At 36.2% G+C, this 17,109-nt stretch overlaps 1 protein-coding gene across 8 annotated transcripts in view; it reads left to right on the top strand.

The window, feature by feature from the left end:
• HEATR5A (HEAT repeat containing 5A) overlaps positions 1-15,392 on the top strand; it is a 65,792-nt gene extending 50,400 nt beyond the window's left edge. For 7 of the 8 annotated variants that reach the window (XM_059849872.1, XM_059849877.1, XM_059849876.1 and 4 more), the window contains 11 exons: positions 526-594; positions 1,011-1,190; positions 3,177-3,411; positions 3,776-4,024; positions 5,626-5,753; positions 6,672-6,819; positions 7,494-7,766; positions 10,058-10,282; positions 11,757-11,911; positions 13,261-13,474; positions 13,746-15,392. In XM_059849872.1, coding sequence (XP_059705855.1) covers positions 526-594; positions 1,011-1,190; positions 3,177-3,411; positions 3,776-4,024; positions 5,626-5,753; positions 6,672-6,819; positions 7,494-7,766; positions 10,058-10,282; positions 11,757-11,911; positions 13,261-13,474; positions 13,746-14,047 — 2,178 coding nt within the window. In that variant the 3' untranslated portion in view covers positions 14,048-15,392. The remainder of the gene's footprint in view (positions 1-525; positions 595-1,010; positions 1,191-3,176; positions 3,412-3,775; positions 4,025-5,625; positions 5,754-6,671; positions 6,820-7,493; positions 7,767-10,057; positions 10,283-11,756; positions 11,912-13,260; positions 13,475-13,745) is intronic. The other variant, XM_059849874.1, reaches the window with a different exon arrangement.
• Positions 15,393-17,109: the final 1,717 nt, after the last annotated feature.

Here is a 17,109-nt window from a genome sequence, read left to right as displayed (position 1 = left end):
TCAACAGTGAGAGTGGATAAAACCACTGCAGCCCAGTAACTTTGTGTTTGTGAATTCTTTATTAGGTAAATGGGGTTTGTGCTCTCCCCTTTTTTCACTTCACAAAGTTGACCAGCTTCAGTTAGTTATTTTCTTAAATCTGTATATTTTCTGAGTAAGGAAATGTCACTGGCTAAGTGTCTTGCAAAGTCTTTCATGGTTCAGAACATTGCTTTTTTTTGGTGGGCTCCTCATCAAGTCGAGAATTCAGGAAGGAAGACATGACTGTTTCTGTTTTAGACTGCGCAAGAAAATAAGAGTCAGCCCTGAAGACTCCCTCAAAGAGAACAATGTCTTCAGTGTAGGCAAAACAATAAAAATATGACAAAACTGTTTCTCTGCTCTTTAATCTCACTGAAACAGTCTGTGAAAAAATTAGGAAGGAACTACATTTATAAAGGAAAAGTGTAACAAAGTCTGATTATGAAAAGTAAGACTTTAGTCGATTGTTCACTATGTATTAAATGTTGTATAACTTCTCTTTAGGTTGGAGCAGCACTTAGGCCTGCCTTTGCTCCTGAAACTCCTCCTGATGTCACAGCAAAAGCATGTCAGGCAAGTGTTGAAAGTCAGAAGTCTCTTAGGTAATAGACCCACTGAATTTTTTTTTTTTTTTGCTTGATAAGCAACACAAGAAAAAGGAAATAAATCCTCTAACTTTAAATCCTCCACTCACAAAAAATAATGTCACTTACATTACGTCTATATTGTGACAACTCATAGATTATTGTCACTTTAAAGTCTTTTGAGAAACTTTGTTGCAGTTGATATTTTTGCCGTTTTTTGTGACACCCCACTGATGTTTTGGTTTTTACTACTAAACTGGGATGTCATTCAACATTTGTTATTGTCTGAGAGTAACTGTATCTTGATAGAAATTAAATCTGGCTTTCATAATTTTACAGATGAAAAAAGGAGTGTGCAGTGCTGTTTTTTCCTTGTTCCTCATTGTTTCTGTTTTCCAACACTAGGTATGCAGTGCCTGGATAGCAAGTGGTGTAGTAAGTGATCTTAATGACCTCCGAAGGGTTCACCAGTTGCTTGTGTCCTCTTTGCTCAAAGTGCAGGCTGGAAAAGAAGCACAAAATGAACAATATAATGAAAGCACCTCAACTATGGAAGTACTGGCTGTCCTTAAGGCTTGGGCAGAGGTTAGTATAACAGCTCTGCAATGTTAGTCTTATATTGGATAGGTGAGTTAGAACCTTTCAGACAGAATTTTCAGGAATTTCTAATGTGCTGCTTTAAATAGAAGGTGCTGATGCTACCTCTGAAAGTATGTAAACTTTGTAAACTTGACAAAAGCACTGCTAATTAAACAGGTTTTATTATAATATAATAAGAATAATATTACAAGAATAACGTATCATGCTTAAAAACATTAATTATATAATATATTTAAATATAATATATAATATATTTGAATAGTTCAATATTGATTTGAAATTGTATGTTACAAATGGTTAATGGTATGTATGGTGATGGTCCACTCAATGTACTATTTTAATAAGGTATAAACTTTTCTAAATTCCTATTGAATTTCATGTCTTGGAAATATATCTTTTAAATTAATGTTGTCAGTTCAGTACTGCTTTAGTTAAAATAAAGCCAGCTCGTGTGAATGCTTGTTTTAATATGTGTAAATGCAAGGTTAAATATTTAAAAGTCAAAAATGGGAACCATGTACACCACCTCCAAAAGATGTGTATTAGAATGTAGTGATAATGACCTTGGATGCTGATGGTTGATAACCAGCTAAGATGATCATGTTATGAAGGTGAATAATATTTCAGTCTACAACCAAGAAGATATTTGGGAGGAGAAAGTAGGCAATAGGTAGTTTTTATGTAAACATCTGTAAAAAAATATATCAATGTTTCATGTGCATTTTTGGGCACAGATGTTGACAAAATAGCAAAGCCCTTGGAGACAAGCTAGCAGGTGGGAATAAAAATCTTGAAAACATGCTTTCATTGAGACATTTAAGTAGATTGGTCTATTTAATCTATTCAGGAAAAGATAAAGTACCATGATAAATTTAAAATCATTACATGAAGAAAAGGTTTTTAATAGCATGTAACAACCTTTCAGTGGTCAGAAGCCAGGACAAAATTCAGATTAGATGTGAGACTCAACTGTCAGAAGTGAAGATCTGTAGATTGTTGTAGCCTATTAGTAAGATCACTAGAATTCTTCAAACTCTGTAGAGTTTCCTATAAGCTTTTGTAAGCTGTAATTTCCAAATATTTCACTTAGGCCCTAGGCAGTTCCTTCTCCCTTAGAATCTTACCGATTTCTTGTTTACAGAATTGACGGAATTCCCCCATCCTCTTGCTGCAGGGAGGTGTGAGACAAGGGCTTGGTGTGTGTTTAGTTGCTTGTCTGGGACAACCCACTACAGCTAGCAACCATTAAAAAGATGCAGAAATCATAATTGCAGGGAACTAGTATTCAACAAAGCTGACTTGTGATTCATTGAATCTAAATGTGTCCTTTATAGTTGAGACGAGCTTCCCTCCAGGGACATTTTGGAGAGACTACAAAGAGCTGTTTGTCTGAAACTTTCTCAGTTCTATCTTTTTGATAACCAGAGAGGTATCTAGGAAAATTACACTGAAATTAATCTATAGATGGTAACACCCAAAGTGTGTCAGGTATGCAAGATTGTGCTCTTCACTCTTAACTGCTAACAAGAAGTAACGCATAATTTGGAGAAGTCAAGTGCCATGTAGCATTTAGAAAAGTTAAAAAAATATTTAGGAGTGGGTTTATGTTGTTTCCAAATCATTATTATAGGTATATTATTTGATAGTTCTTCAGTTGTGTAGCTGTAACAGGGTTTGATGGTTGGAAGCAGAAACTAGACAAATAATATATTAGTTTTAAGAGCAGGGTATCTAATTGCAGGTAGGAATTTTAGTAGTTTTCCCCTTTTTAGGGATTCTTGCATCATGATTAGCTGAGGAAAGGATTCAGAACATTTAGAGAAAAAGTGCTTGTTCACCCATGGTTACTGGACTTGAAACATAAATAGATTCTAGGAAATCTCATGCCTGTTCAACAGGCAGTCATGCTAATGATCACAATAGTTTTCCAAGTGTTAATATTTGTAACTCTCTATCCAAATATATCAACAGGTTTACATAGTTGCAGTTGAAAAGCAGAAAAATCAAAGTGATATACACAAGCACAGTTTAAAAATGGTTAACTCCTCTGAAGAAAGCTACAGAGATATAACATTTTCGGCCAGTGGTCTTCTGGACTTGGTACAGACCGATCTTGGAACACTCAGCAAGCTCTGGCTTGCTGCACTTCAGGATTTTGCTCTCTTAACTTTGCCTCCAGAATATGCATCACATCTACCTGCTGAAGGTAAAAAGGCAAATCAGTTATATTTTTCTAAGTCCCTTGTAAGCAAACTGACTGGTGTTAATATCATAGTAAGATTAAATGGTATAGAGAATAAGCCTACTTATGAACCTATTTAAAGGTCAGGACTGCTTTTGAAAACAGAGGTTTCATGGATGCGAAGAGTGGTTTGGTATTCTTATTTGTTGGCTATTTTTATGTTGGAAAGAAGAAATAGGTAATCTCTTGCATTCTGTCCAAATAAATCTAAATGAACCGAACATTAAAAAAAAAAAGTCGTACACAGAACACAATCCCATTTTAAGAATGAGAAAATACAGTAGTTGAAAATAAATTATGCCCTTAAAACTAATTTCTTTTCTTGTAGGTGGTACATTTTATACAGCAGAGACAATTGAAAATGCCAGACCTCATTACTACAACTCTTGGGCACTGATACTTTATGCTACAGCTTTATGGCTCACTAGCACAGGTTTCATTGTTGTTGATCCAGATGAAGGAGTTACAAATCTCTCCAGACCTGTTACCCCGACTACTATGTGTCAAGATTCTTCTACCAGACCCTTGGTGAAATCTCCTGAGGATGTGAATACCGACAGATTTCATCTTATCTTGGGTTAGTGAGTGAGTGCATAGTCTGCCTAGATGCTGTAACTCAAAATGTAGATGATGCTGTTAGAAAATAAATTTTTAGTTATTCAAATTTAACTGCATCATTCAGTATTGCTTCTTTTGGAAAAACATGCATTCAGAAAAATTTCACGTCCTTGTGAGAAAATTGTAAGCCATTTCCCCAAATGTGGTACAAAAAACACTGTGAGCTAAACAAGCCCTAAACAAATGCTTATTGCTCTGCTCATAATCATGCAAGTTCAAGAGTCAATTTTACAGTGTTTGTACCAGTACAGTTACAGAGTGTATGGATTGGTTTCACTGAAGTACAGTTTTACAACACACAGTAGTTGATAGGTTGGAAGGGACTTGTGGAGATCATTTTGTCCACCTCCTGCTCAAGCAGGGGGACATGAAGCCAACTGCCCAGGACCATGTCCGGACAGCTGTTGAATATTTGTGTGGATGGAGAATCAACCTCTCTGGGCAACCTGTGCCAGTGCTCAGTCACCCACAAAGTAAAGAATTGTTTCCTTACATTCATGTAAAGCTCCACTACTGCAGGAGCTAATCAGGTAGTTGAATTCAGTTTCAGTTCTCTCAGTTTACAGAATAAGCCATTTCTGGTTATATTGTTTTCTTGGTCTCTCTTTTGTATCTTTCTTTTTTAATCCCTTTTTGGAAGGAGTTTGTGTGACTTTGTTGCATGTGTCTTCTTTTGAATCCCTGTCTTTCTGCAGAGAGCCAGGTCTCTTTTGAGCTCCATTGCTCTCTCAGCTAGAAGTGGGAACTCTGATACAAAAACTGCTCATTTCCCCGGCTTCCTCTACTGCTTAGTACATCAAATTTCACATACTTGACAGTGGGCATATGGCTTGTTTATTCTGCTTTTTAATAAAATAGCAGTTTAATTTTCATTTCCTACATAGAAACTGAAAGAATTTTAAACTGCTTTTCTGTTGCATGGCTGTTGTTTAGTGGACATTGACTGGTTTCCCAAGTCATCACCCATTTTGGAATTACAGCTGTACAGCTGGGATGAGAATATAGATTGCAGTTTATATATGAAGGTTATCTCCAATATTTTGAGGAGTCCTGAAAGCTGAGAAAAAAGATAGCTCTTATCTGCTCTAGGATTTACAAGCTTAGGCTTCATGTAGTTAACTGGTTATCTAGTTGTGGTAATCAGCATTTTTTGCATTTTTTTTTTTAATGGGAAGATAAAGCCTTAGAGTTTGTGAACTATTAATTTCAGCATTATCTTCTATTACATAAATCAGAGTGATTAATGAAATATTCTGCTCTGTACTCATTATGAATTGTCCTGTCTGTTCATTGGACCTTGTGTTTTATTCACAAATTGCTGGAGTTTTATTTATGTTAGTAGCCAGTTATAATTGAGTTTCATAGTGTCTAGAAGGTGAAGTTTCTTTCATTGTTTTGATAGAAATAGAGGTCTTGCCCCAAGATATTAGCCATAGGAGATGAATTCATTTAAAATGCTACTTCTATAGTTGCTCAGCCTTCTGTGAGGTTACTTAGTGGTGGAAAAAATTACTTCTTAAAATTTCAAGTACACATGGGGTTTTTTTCTGATGCTTACAGGAATTAGTGTGGAGTTCCTGTGCTCTCCTCGATCAGACGCAGCAATGGAGAACATTATTGCCTGCTTACATGCCCTTCAGGCACTCTTCGATGTTCCATGGCCAAGGTCCAAAATAGGTGGTGATCAGGTAATGCATAATGACCAAATGCCCCCCAGAATTAAGGCATAGTTTTAATCTGAACAGCACCTCTACAGTCTCTTGTATTTTCAGAAATCTTCAACATATAAGTAGTAGGTAAATTATAAGCTTCACCCAAATCCAAAGCTGTAGAGGGAGGGGATAAAAAAGAATACAATGTGGGACCTGTAAGGTGAGGGGCAGAGAATTTGAGGACATTTCATCAGGAAGGAGTAATTAAATTAATAGGATGAGAGCCAGGTAAAGACCAAATTCTGGAAAAGAGAGTTCGCTTACTCTCTCTGTGTCAAGGCATATTTGAATTAATTCAGTTGGAAAAATCAAAGTTGGTAAAAGACGACTGGACAAAAGCATTGCTACTAAAAGAAGAAAAAAGGCAAAATCAGGAAAAAACCCACACCACAACAGTGATCCTAAAAAGAAGTAGTAAACTGAAATTTCTTTTTCTTTTTCTTTAAATTAAGCTTTATACCATCCTGCATGCCATGCAATTGTCTGACCCAGTGAAAATGGTAAAGCCTGTGGACATGGCTGAGTTCTGCTGATTCTTGATGCTCTGTCCAAGGAAATGCATATAGTGTAGGAGGGATACAATGTAGTGTCCCCACCTTCAAAAGTTAAGAAGCCAGAATATAAAGATTGCTTTGGCTTTACCAGTTGTTTTAAGTGCCCTTTATCTTAAATAACTGTGGTAACTATTTTGTTGGGAGAACTGACAGGGACTGCTGTTCCTGGGAGATAGGAGCTGGCTGGTGAAGAAAATGCCAACTCCTGTAATTGTATCAATTACATTGTGTTCCTTAGTGAGATCATCAGAATAATAGTGTTGGCTTTAACAAGTATTAAAAAGTTCCTAAAAACTCCTGCATTAAAATTAAAATACATTAGATGTTTTTCTTGCTGTAGGAGTTGGGTGTAGAGCTGCTGAATGTTTTGCATCGACTGATACTGACCAGAGAGTCACCTGATATTCAGCTTGCTGCCCTTGAAGTGGTTCGCTTGATTCTTTTTGCAGCTCAGGAACATGTGAAGGAAAAGCGGAGAAGTGCAGAAGGTACAGTACTGTGTGAGATGTTTGAATACCTGTGATCAGGGTTAAAGCAATTCTTTCTTGGAAAACTGGTTTCTGAGATGAGTCTTAATTGAAGTCTTTCACAGTTGGACTCTAATTCTAGTTTACTTAAGACAGTCCAGGTTCCTAAAATAAGAAATTCAGGTGGTATGATAGATAGCAGGTGGTTTAGGTGTTGAACAGAGGGCAGAAAGTGAGGAGAAAACTGCAGAAAATGCAGCTGGTCAGGGAGGGAGGAGTCTTAGTGAAAAGCTGGGGTCAGCTGCAACTGAGCAATGGACAGACTTGGCACACACAGCTGTTACAAGCCAGGTTCCAATAGTTACTCTGATTGTAACTTCCTAACATTCATTTTCTAAGAGGAAAAAACTGGGAGTAGAATCAAAATGCTTGTATCAGATGACATCATATTGGCTTGGTGCCTCAGTATCTTGCGTGTCAAAGTCTATTGCACACCCTTTTGCCTTTTGGCAATCACTGCATAGTTTGCTTATTCAGAAGGATGGGTGTTTGCTAGTAGAATTTTGACTGCATACCCATGCACATATATATGTGTCAAGATTATAATTTGGTACTGAAACAATCTTAAGAAGTAAACTTTTTGGAAACAAGTCACAGCCTGCAGACTTCTGCCACCTTTCTTGTTTTTCTTTCAGTTGATGATGGTGCTGCAGAAAAGGAAACATTACCAGAATTTGGAGAGGGCAAAGACACAGGGGGACTGGTGCCTGGGAAATCATTAGTCTTCGCAACACTGGAGCTGTGTGTTTGTATTCTTGTCAGACAGCTTCCCCAGCTCAACCCTAAATTGACTTGTAGCCCTGCAGTTCCACCTGGAAAACATCTGTTGCTGTCAGAAGATGGAAGTAGACTGGTAGCAGCAGCATTAGTTATTCTCTCTGATGTTCCTGCAGTCTGCTCTCCTGAAGGTATGCTATTTCATCACAAGAATAGATAAATGAAAGAATATTAGGCCTTTTCTCTCCCTTTGTTACTACCTGATTTTCTTATCTGGCTAAGTCTGGCAGCAAGTTTTGTTGATTTGCCTGTGACAACTTCCTTTTCTAATTATTTTTTGACTGTCAAATTGCAAAACAAGTTACAAAACTGAAGCAATTAAATGGGTAGTTTCTCTTTTTCTCCCACCCTATAGCAGTGCAATTAATAGATTCATTTTCTACAGGGAAGTATGCAACAGCTACATGATTATATGCTACTTGAATTGTCTTTTCTGGAATTTATAATGCAGACATAAATTCAAAAGGGAAATGTGTGATGTTACCTTTCCATCATGTGAACATTAGCAAACAGCTGCAAGGAGTTACAGTTGAATTCTCAGATTGGTTGACTTTTACCCATTATTCATTTTGAATTCGCTCCAAACTTTAGGATGGTTCCCCACCACCAAGGCATTTACCACCCCTGAAAATTTCTTCTTTTTTTCAAAAATTTGTTCTCTGCTAAATGATTCTTCTGTGGGGAATATGATGCTCCAAATGGAATAGCTGGCAGCCCTTGCAGTCTTGTAATGTGATGATAATGCTTTTTTATTTCCATCTGCAGCCCATTATTTATCAGTTTAAAGTGAAAGTAAATAATCATAGCATCACCTAGATCTGAGGACAGCTATCTTGTATGAAAAATAATCTGTGATTTTTTTCTCACTGTAGTTATTTTTGTCTTTAGCTGACCATGTTATTCCACAAACAAACAGCTTGCAGGATCAGACCACAGGGAACGTTTACAGTAGAGAAGTTAAGCATTTTGTTCAGGTGACTAAAAAGAGGAGCTTAAGCTTGCTTATATAGTCAGTTGAATAATGAAGCACTCCAAAAGTTGGCTCACGTAATCAAAGAGATGAGAATTCCTCTGTGGAATCACAGAATTTTTTCCTCTTTAGTAGGTAACTGAAGTTACAGTCCTGTGACTGCCATGTCTCTTACTTCAGGCACCTGTCATGATATGTATACATTAAAAAATTTGCAAGTAAATTATGTTTATGACCTAAATTTCCTACTGAATTCCAGCAATAAATTTTCAAAGACTGGCTGTTCAAAAATAGATGTCCTCAGCTTCAGAAAATACTTATGCATAGTCAGAGACTCTCATTATTCAACAGGTCTCACATGAGCATCAGTATATTAAAATCTTAGAAGCATAAGCATTTTGCTATTTAGGGAATGAGATAAGCATATTAAGCCATGTGCTTAACTCTTTACTTTGCTGAGTCATAACTTAGGACAGGAGCAACACGTAAGTATGCAGGTTTCTAGGTTACTTCCAATATATGCAGAATTCTGTATTACTATTAGATTCAAAGACATAAAAATAAATGAAATTGCTATGCCAGATTATTCCTGTGAATTTAAAAACATTTTTAGTGGTCTCTTACTATGACTGGTCAACTATCAGATTCTCAGACATGAAAATCTCTTTATTAGCCTATGGAACAATATGCCTCTCTCCTTAGGTCTTCTCTTTTCCAAGATGTTTTTTGGAAGATTCTATTCAAATTCTAGGGGGATTTATACATATATTTATTCTGAAGTCCTTATTACTTTTCCTAAATTCTTCACTTCAATGATTTCCCAGAGCAATGGCATCCTTAGCTAACCACACATCATGTGATAGAAGTATTTCCTCTTGCCACTTTTGACGATACCCCCTGTTAATTTCCTTCACTGTATTGTCTTCATATGCAAAATATACTTAGATGCTTATCCTTTGTTTTCTACTCTTCTTTCTATATAGTAGTATATATAAAGAATTTACTATGTACCAGTATATATACTAGGATATACTGTATACACTACTATACTTTGTATTCTTCATGTCTTCTCTTCCATGAGAACCACCTCCTCTGTGGTTCTGATTTTTCTGTTCATACTTTTCTCTGAATATGACATAATTCCACACTTTATGTAGTAACACCATCAAGGAAAAGATATACAATGCTTATTTTAAAGGGGAAGAGGTTTAAGTTCACTTAAGTAAATCTGACTCCCTGTTTGCTATAGCAGGCCATATGATATTTCAAATCTTTTCTTCAAATTAACAATGCCTCTATTCACAGATATGCTTAAAAAATAAATTATATTTATTTTTTAAAAAATGAATTTTTTAAAAAAAAGAATCCAAGAAAACTGCCTCAATTTTTTTAATGTAAAATGCACCTGCATTTTTTAAAATTTCTGTGAAATAAATTTGCATTGTTTTACAGGAAGTGTTTCAGTTCTTCCTACTATTTTGTACCTGATTATTGGAGTACTTAAAGAAACAGCTGTGAAATTGCAAGATGGCCAGTTACCTCTGACAGTTGCTGCATCTCTACAAGCTCTGAAAGGGCTCTTGTCTTCTCCAATGGCTCGAGCAGAGAAGAGCCAGAATGCTTGGACTGATCTTCTACGTAGTGCTTTGGTCACAGTGCTTGACTGTTGGGATCAAGGTAGGCACAGATATTGGGTTTATGAGTTAAAAATGAGAAATATTTGTGTGAAATGTTGTTTGGTTTTATTTAAATTGAATTCATGTACATCTAAAAAAAGACTTCTCTCTTAGTCACAAGAGGATTAGCTGGTTACCAAGGACTATTGAAACTATAGTGCAGTCTTGTCCCTCCAGTCCATATGAGAAGTCATCATCTATAAAAGTATGAACATGGGTGTTGTGATTTAAGCCCAGCTGGAAATTAGGCACCACACAGCCACTCGCTCAACCCCCACTCCCTCTTCCCCCCACCCTAGTGGAGTGGGGAGAAGAATCAAAGTAAAACTTGTATGTTGTGATAAGAAGTGTAGTAATTGAAACTAAGGTAAAATAAAGTAATAATGGTAAATGATAATAATGGTAACAAAAAGAAATAAAGAAGTGATGCACTGTTTAGTTTCTTACCACCTTCTGACCAATGCCAGACCCCCCTTCCTGAACCCAGATCATCTGCCCTTCCAAGTAACTCCCCCCAGTTTATTTACTGGGCATGATGTTGTATGGTGTGGAATATGCCTTTGATCAGTTCAGGACACCCATCCCAGCTATGCTCTCTCCCAGTTTCGTTTGCTTATCTTCTCACTGGCACAGCATGAGACTAGGGGAAAAGTCCTTGACTTAGGATAAACACAGCTTAGCAAAAACCAAAACATCAGTGTGTTATCAACACCATTGTCATTCTGAATCCAAAACACAGCACTGCAACAGCTACTGGGAAGAAATTAGCTGCACCCCAGCTGAAACCAGGACAGTGGGTTTGAAGGCTTACTTCTCTGTTGTTTAGTGCCACAGTGCAGTTTCGTGATAGGAAGGCATAAACAGCAGCTATGGCTTCAGTGTACAGCTGAGCATAAGAGACAGCTGTCCACTGAGTGCAGGTTCTCCACTAAGAGTTAGTGTCTCTAGTGAAACAAAGGGTATTAAACAGTAGTGCAAAAAGAGAATTTTTTGTCTTGAATCAGTTTGCTGTATGCTGCTGCTTTAACTTCCTAAGTTTGTAGTATTTTCATTGTTCCTTATGTTTAATCTCTTACACTGTAATTTGTTGTTGGAACTTCTCTTTAAAAAATTGTTTAAAACTTACAGCAAAAGAATATATATTCTAAATGCAAATTTTATATTATTCTCAAATAGATTGCACTCTAATATGCCATACCAGCTCTTCAAACATATTTATTGTACTTTATACAAAGAAACAATGGACTAGGAGTATGCTATAATTTCTAAATACGCATATGATCACCCCTGAATCCCCATTTTGTCCTTAGCTTTTATTGCAGTAAAAGTCCATCTCACTGTATCAGAGGATGCCGTGTATTTGAAAACTGAGGCTCCTAAAGAAACGTAGACATGGATATTTCTATTCCTCCTCTTTGTACCACTTAAACTCATAGATTTTTTAATGCAAATCTAACAGTTTTCTTTATTGATAGTAGATGGCCTTCTCCAAGAACTCGATGAAGTCAGCCTACTCACTGCTATTACAGTATTTGTTATGTCTACCAGCCCAGAAGTTTCTACTGTAGAGTGCCTTCAGAAGCGTTGTATTGAGAAGTTTAAAACAGCACTTGACTCAAAAGATCCTCTTGTAAGTACTGGTGAAGTTAATAGAATGTCACTACCATACTAAATGAATATTAGCTTATTTTAGTTGTTCCTGTGTGTTGATGGAAGTTAATTCTCTCCTGACTATATCTGTTGTATTTTAAACTAAAGTTTGAACAAGTGAGCAAGAATATGTCCAGCAGTGCATTTAATCATTGTTCTGTATGCAATTCTGCATTCCTATTATTTTATTGCATCAGAGTCAGTGCTTTATACATTGCTAAGTACACAATACAGTTGTGTGGTGTTGCAGGCACCTGTCAAATTTTTTTTTCATTTTATCTTCAATACACAGAAGTGTCTTTTGCACAGGAAATCCCTCAGCTGTGAGTCTTTGGGAGCTGGAGCAAGTACCACTACAAAACTGTTACTGTTACTGTCCCATAAACATCAGCTCCTGGCCACTGCTGGATGCAGCTTACTGAACTAGATTCATGTTTTGTTCTGACCTAGCATAAATATTTTCATATAGTGGCATTAGATTATGGTGCAACAGTTCATATATTAGTATCCTTCACAAAAAAAATGTATCAGGGAAAAAAAGCATTTATACAAAGGGGTTTTTTTTCCCTTTCAAAGTTTGGCTCTGAGAATAACGTGCATTAGATTTCGTATTTGATAGAATTCACTGTAAGCTGCTTTTCTTGTATCTCTGCTATATATATTTGTGTAGAAACAGAAAATTAAAGCTTCACTTACTTGAGAAATAACTGTAACACAATGCTTTTTTATGTATCAGTACATTCCCAATATTGTAAACTTTGGTTTTCACTGTTAGGAAACTGAAAATGCCAAATATAACTGCAAGGAAATATTAGCATGCATTTGCAAATTTCATCCAAGCATTTAGGCATCAGAGCTCTTCACAAATTATGTAGGCACTCGGCAGTTTCAGTCCTATTGGCTTCCAAAGAGATGCAAGCCACTGCACCATTTCAGGCATTTTAAAATTGTACCTACAGGTTGACAGGGATATTGCTTATATTTTAAGCACCACTTTTTTGGTATTGCACTTTAGCTAAGAAGAGAGTATTTTCAAAATAATACTGATCTTCAAACAAAAATGGTATTTTTTCCTTAACTCAAAAATGTCAGACTTGATGGAAAGAAACAGAATGCATGATCTGGTTCCTGTTAATAATTGATTACAAGTTATAATGGTCCTATAAAGTATTATACATGAGCAGCCTACAACCTGATGAATTTTAAATTTGTGAGGCACATTTTTCTCTCTCCCAAAAATTTTATCTGACAAGCTGTTAGATTTAGAGCGCCCGGAGATGTATTTTGAACTATAATGCTTTTTAACTGCAAATTTCATTTTCCCTTTAGGTACAGTGTAAATGCTACCAGCTGCTGCTTTCCATCTTTCAGCATCCAAACAAAACTGTGTCATACCCTTATATCCATTCTTTAGCACCATCCATTGTGGGTAAACTGCAGGAAACAGAAAAAGCAAAACCTGAAAATGCTGCTGAACTTCAAGTCATTCAGGAGGGAATAAAGGTGGTTACAGCTCTGACAGCTGCTGCTGAGGAGCAGCACCGTAAGTTACTTCTATTTCTTGGACCCGAAGCATTGACAAGGCTCCAAGTTGCCATAAATAACAAACTAAAACCAAAATGACCACTAGGAATTCAGTCCTGAACACTAATTGCCAAGAAAATTGCTCACAGGAATGTTGGGTTTTTTAAGTTCAGCTTACATTTACAGCTTTACAGTTTGAATTACATGCTAACTTAGAGAAATATTTCCAGTTAGAATTTGACACTATTTTTAAAGATTGTGTATTTAAGTGCTGTTTTTGATGTTTGCAGGTGCTCACTTGGTGGCCTGCTTTCTTCCCATCCTCATTTCCTTTCTTTTGGATGAAAATGCACTGGTTTCTGCTACAATCTCGGCAAAAAATCTACATGAGTTTGCTCTGCAAACTCTGATGCAGATTGGTCCACAGTACTCATCAGTTTTTAAAAAACTAATGGCCTCCTCTCCAACTATGAAAGCCAGGCTTGAGTCAGCTATTAAAGGCAATCAAGAAAGCATCAAAGTGAAGACTACTAAACATGCAAAAAATCCTGGGAAAAGTTCAAGCATTCAGCTGAAGACCAATTTTCTTTAAAGCCCCATATATCGTTTTATGCACTTTGATATCAACAGCGAAAAAGTCCCTTTTAATTTCTAATCACAGTGGATTGTCATGAGTTGATATCATGTATTTCAGTTTGTGCTGAAGTATTACAGAAAGTTTTTATGAGAAAGCAAGTTTCTAGATAAAGTTCTCTTAATGTAAGACTTCTTAATTATCTCTAAAGACTATGAGTAAATCAGAGGTCATCAAATCTGTATTTTTGTATTATTTTGGACTAAAATATCAGAATTGCACATGTCTATGTTTAAAAAAAATATAGTATACTTTACCATAGATATATTTAGGAGCATCCCACACTTAGCCATTAAGTAAAGTTTTTTTTTAAATTAATATTTGTCAAAAATACATTACTATAATTGGTTTTTGGATTTACCAGGGACATAAATTTACTTACAGGTTGTAATCTATGCTAATTACTAATTTAACACAATGCATCATTCATTAAACAGATTAGATATCCTTTTAACAGTTTATTGTTGATCTTAGAAAATTCAACTCAGTAAAGGTAATATGGATAGCTTTAATCCTAACAACATCTTGAGCTGGCCAAGATGTAACAAATGCTGTGAAATATAGCTCTCCAACACCTCTCTGGGGACTGTGGCTCTTTCCAGGGTGGCACTGTCATGCATATGTAAGGATTGACAGGCTCAGTGCCTTGCTGCTTGACGCAGTCTCACTTTGCAGGATGTGTACTTTGATAAGTTTGTATTAGGGGAGCCAGGCAATAGCTTACATATCCTGTCCAGGACTGGACAGCAACCTTAACATACTGTGCCTCAGTTCAGACCTCTGCTCTAAGTGGGTGGACGTTCCCTGATCTTTGAATGATCACTGATCTGTACGTGTAACTTGATTTCTGTATCTCTGCAGTGAGAGATGGAAGTATTTGAAGTCACCTTGTCTTGTGTCTATAAATAGAGTGCAACAAGCTCATAATAAGTATGTAATTAACATTTTTAGCAAGGAACATATTTTAATATAGAAGAATAACTATCAAAACTGCAATGGCTACAAAGTATTTTCTAAGTACAATGTATTGACTTCTTTCTTAATACAGTATTACCTAAACCAAACACTGTCAAACTGAGGATATTCTTTCCTTCTTGAATCTAATTGCTTTAAAAGGAAGAAGAAAAAAAATTTACAGAACTGAGAAACACACTGTGACTCAGGAAGAGTGTGATGTACTGTATTTTATTAGAAGTTTTGTATGTAAATATAATTGTAAATTGTACAGAATTAACAATTTGACCAAAGTTCTAACAATTCTCTTTTCTAATTTACATAAATAAAGCTAATTTTCTTCACTTAATATTTGTCTTAGTGATTTTATCCAACAGCAGAGGAACTCAAAGGACTTGTGTATCAGAAAAAAAATTGTTGTATTCTGCCTCAAGGAAACTAATAATGAATGTTTGGATTGGTTGCATCAAGGTCTGGGACTTGACACTGCAGGTCTTCCTCTGTTGTGAGTAGCACAATGAGTAAATAAGTAGGACCAGGGAGATATTTTATGTGTAAACCCTGGTTTATGCCAAATGCTGAACTGTGAGAAGATGGCTGAGGTGCCTTCCATCTTCCCATGGAGAACCAGAAGTCCTGTGTTCCTCCTCTTCATCGAAGTCAAATCTGTAGTTGATGGCTGTGTTAAGAGGAGCTTGTATTAGGTTTGGCAGTTATTCATCTTTATCTCATTCGTATTTTCTATCCTGTTGCTTTACCCTTCCAAGTTTACTGGTGGGGTTTTTTTTTGTTTTGTTTTGTTTCCCAGGGCTGCTTCTGGAAAATCATAGATTCTTAGGAAACTTAAAACATTTAGATGGAAGTCAAGTCATGCTATCAAAATGGCCAAATATATTGCTGAGGAAGTTAGTTACTACAAAAGGTACTGGTGGCTACTTTTTTGTTTTCTGTCATGTATAGCAATGTACCAACGTTTTTTTAATGCTGAGATGACAATCTGTTGAAAACTTACTTTCCTTAAAAACTTTTAAGAAGCATACTCAAATTGCAGAAGCACCAAGGAAAGCTGTTAAAAGCCAAAAATTAAAGTTTAGTGCAGCTTAGTCCTAGATTTCTTAGAATGTCTTGTTGCAGTAATTCACAACTGAGGCATTGAGAAGTGCCATAATTATGTGGTTTGACATTTCTTGATCAAATCTTGTGGCCCCATGTGGAAAAGTACCATTTTCAACATACGTTTGTATTGCACAAGCAAAAATTATTCCAATAAAGAAAACTGCTGTTGATTCTTAATGTCAGTTGTAAATTAGGACAAATGTGTGAGATTTATTTATCCAAATAATTAATTTATTTACATAGTAAAAATACCTGTGTCCTGAATTCTTCTCTCTTACATACACATAAAACAGTGGTGAGTTGGATCATATGAATGATACCACTAATTTAAAATTTTATTAAAAAATCTTACAGATACTACCTTTTTTCGATTATAAAAAGATTTTGGCCTTTAGATATCAGGTGTCTTTGATGCAGTCTTACAAGGAACTTGCACAATTCTCTTTTTTCCTGAAGAAATAAGCAAGACCACAGAGCAGTTTTGGTTTTAATTCCACTCATCTGTTTTAGGCGTTGCTTGACATGCAAGCTTCTCGTGTTTAGCCAAGCAAAAAGAGCCAAACATATGTTCAGCCATAAACCAGAGCTCCACTTTCAGCACTCCTCCTTCCTGTGTCCCTTGTCTCCTTTCTCATTGTTTTTTGTGCCATTTCTCTACAAGAACCAATACTTTTTTCCAGTTAATTGTCTTTGCAGTGAAGCATGTGGCCTGCATGCATGTTTACTTTTGTGTTCCCACTGTTTATACAAGAAGTTGAATGGGTTTGTGTGACAAAAGATCCTGTCCACGTCTAACCTCAAGTGCATATATACACATATGAGTGCATCATGGAAAGTACTATTAAAGTGCTATGCAAAAACTATTTGCAGACAATTTTCTGTTGACTGCAACAAACCAGAATTGGTCAAAACTGCAAAAGCATCACTCAGCCGGGATGTGGTGGGTTCTA

Source organism: Haemorhous mexicanus, chromosome 6 (assembly GCF_027477595.1).
Source record: "Haemorhous mexicanus isolate bHaeMex1 chromosome 6, bHaeMex1.pri, whole genome shotgun sequence".
In the NCBI taxonomy this organism is placed as follows: domain Eukaryota; kingdom Metazoa; phylum Chordata; class Aves; order Passeriformes; family Fringillidae; genus Haemorhous; species Haemorhous mexicanus.
This window is presented reverse-complemented; position numbering and strand designations above follow the sequence as displayed.